This window comes from Centruroides sculpturatus, unplaced genomic scaffold, assembly GCF_000671375.1.
Source record: "Centruroides sculpturatus isolate CEXI.00-Female unplaced genomic scaffold, Cexi_2.0 scaffold5777, whole genome shotgun sequence".
NCBI lineage: Eukaryota > Metazoa > Arthropoda > Arachnida > Scorpiones > Buthidae > Centruroides > Centruroides sculpturatus.
Genome location: NW_019389941.1, coordinates 3,382 through 3,931, shown reverse-complemented (window position 1 = coordinate 3,931; position 550 = coordinate 3,382). Strand labels below are relative to the sequence as shown.

Here is a 550-nt window from a genome sequence, read left to right as displayed (position 1 = left end):
TGTTGATAGAGGCCTTGCAGCAATATCTGAAACTAGTCAAGGTGCTGGATACTTACATCCCCAAATTTATGCTCAAAGCATCCGTTTTTGCCTGGGGTGAGTCTTCAACTAATTATTTTTTTAATTAAAATGCGTATTGGCGCCTCTTACAGCTATACATATTCTCCTAGGAACTCCTTTACTCATTGTGGCTGTAATAATGTCCGTCGATTATAAATTGTACCACGGAGGAAAAAAATAGTAAGTGGTAATTTATCAGGAGAGACTCGAATTGAAATTAATTAAATTTTGTTTTTCCTAGTTGTTGGCTTCAAATAGGAGCATTCTATTACGGATTCCTCTTGCCGGTGGGAATAGTTATGCTGGTCAACTTGGTGGTATTTTGTTTGGTCTTTTATTCCGTCGCCTGGGCGAAAAAGCCGAAGCTGAAGACGGATGACAAGAAACTGGTTTTGGTACGGGTAAGGGCGGCAGTTTGCATTTTAACCCTTTTAGGTAAGCGCATTCTCATTCGTCGTTACGCTAAACGTAATTACGGTAGAAATAAATG

General features: G+C 39.5%; 1 protein-coding gene across 1 annotated transcript; it reads left to right on the top strand.

Moving 5' to 3' along the window:
* Window positions 1-6: 6 nt before the first annotated feature.
* LOC111617385 (probable G-protein coupled receptor Mth-like 1) lies at window positions 7-495 on the top strand (the record flags this gene model as incomplete). Its single annotated transcript, XM_023358683.1, has 3 exons — window positions 7-96; window positions 171-240; window positions 302-495. Coding segments are annotated over exons 1-3 (292 nt in total), but the record flags the coding sequence as incomplete, so codon positions are not given.
* Between the last annotated feature and the right edge of the window lie 55 nt (window positions 496-550).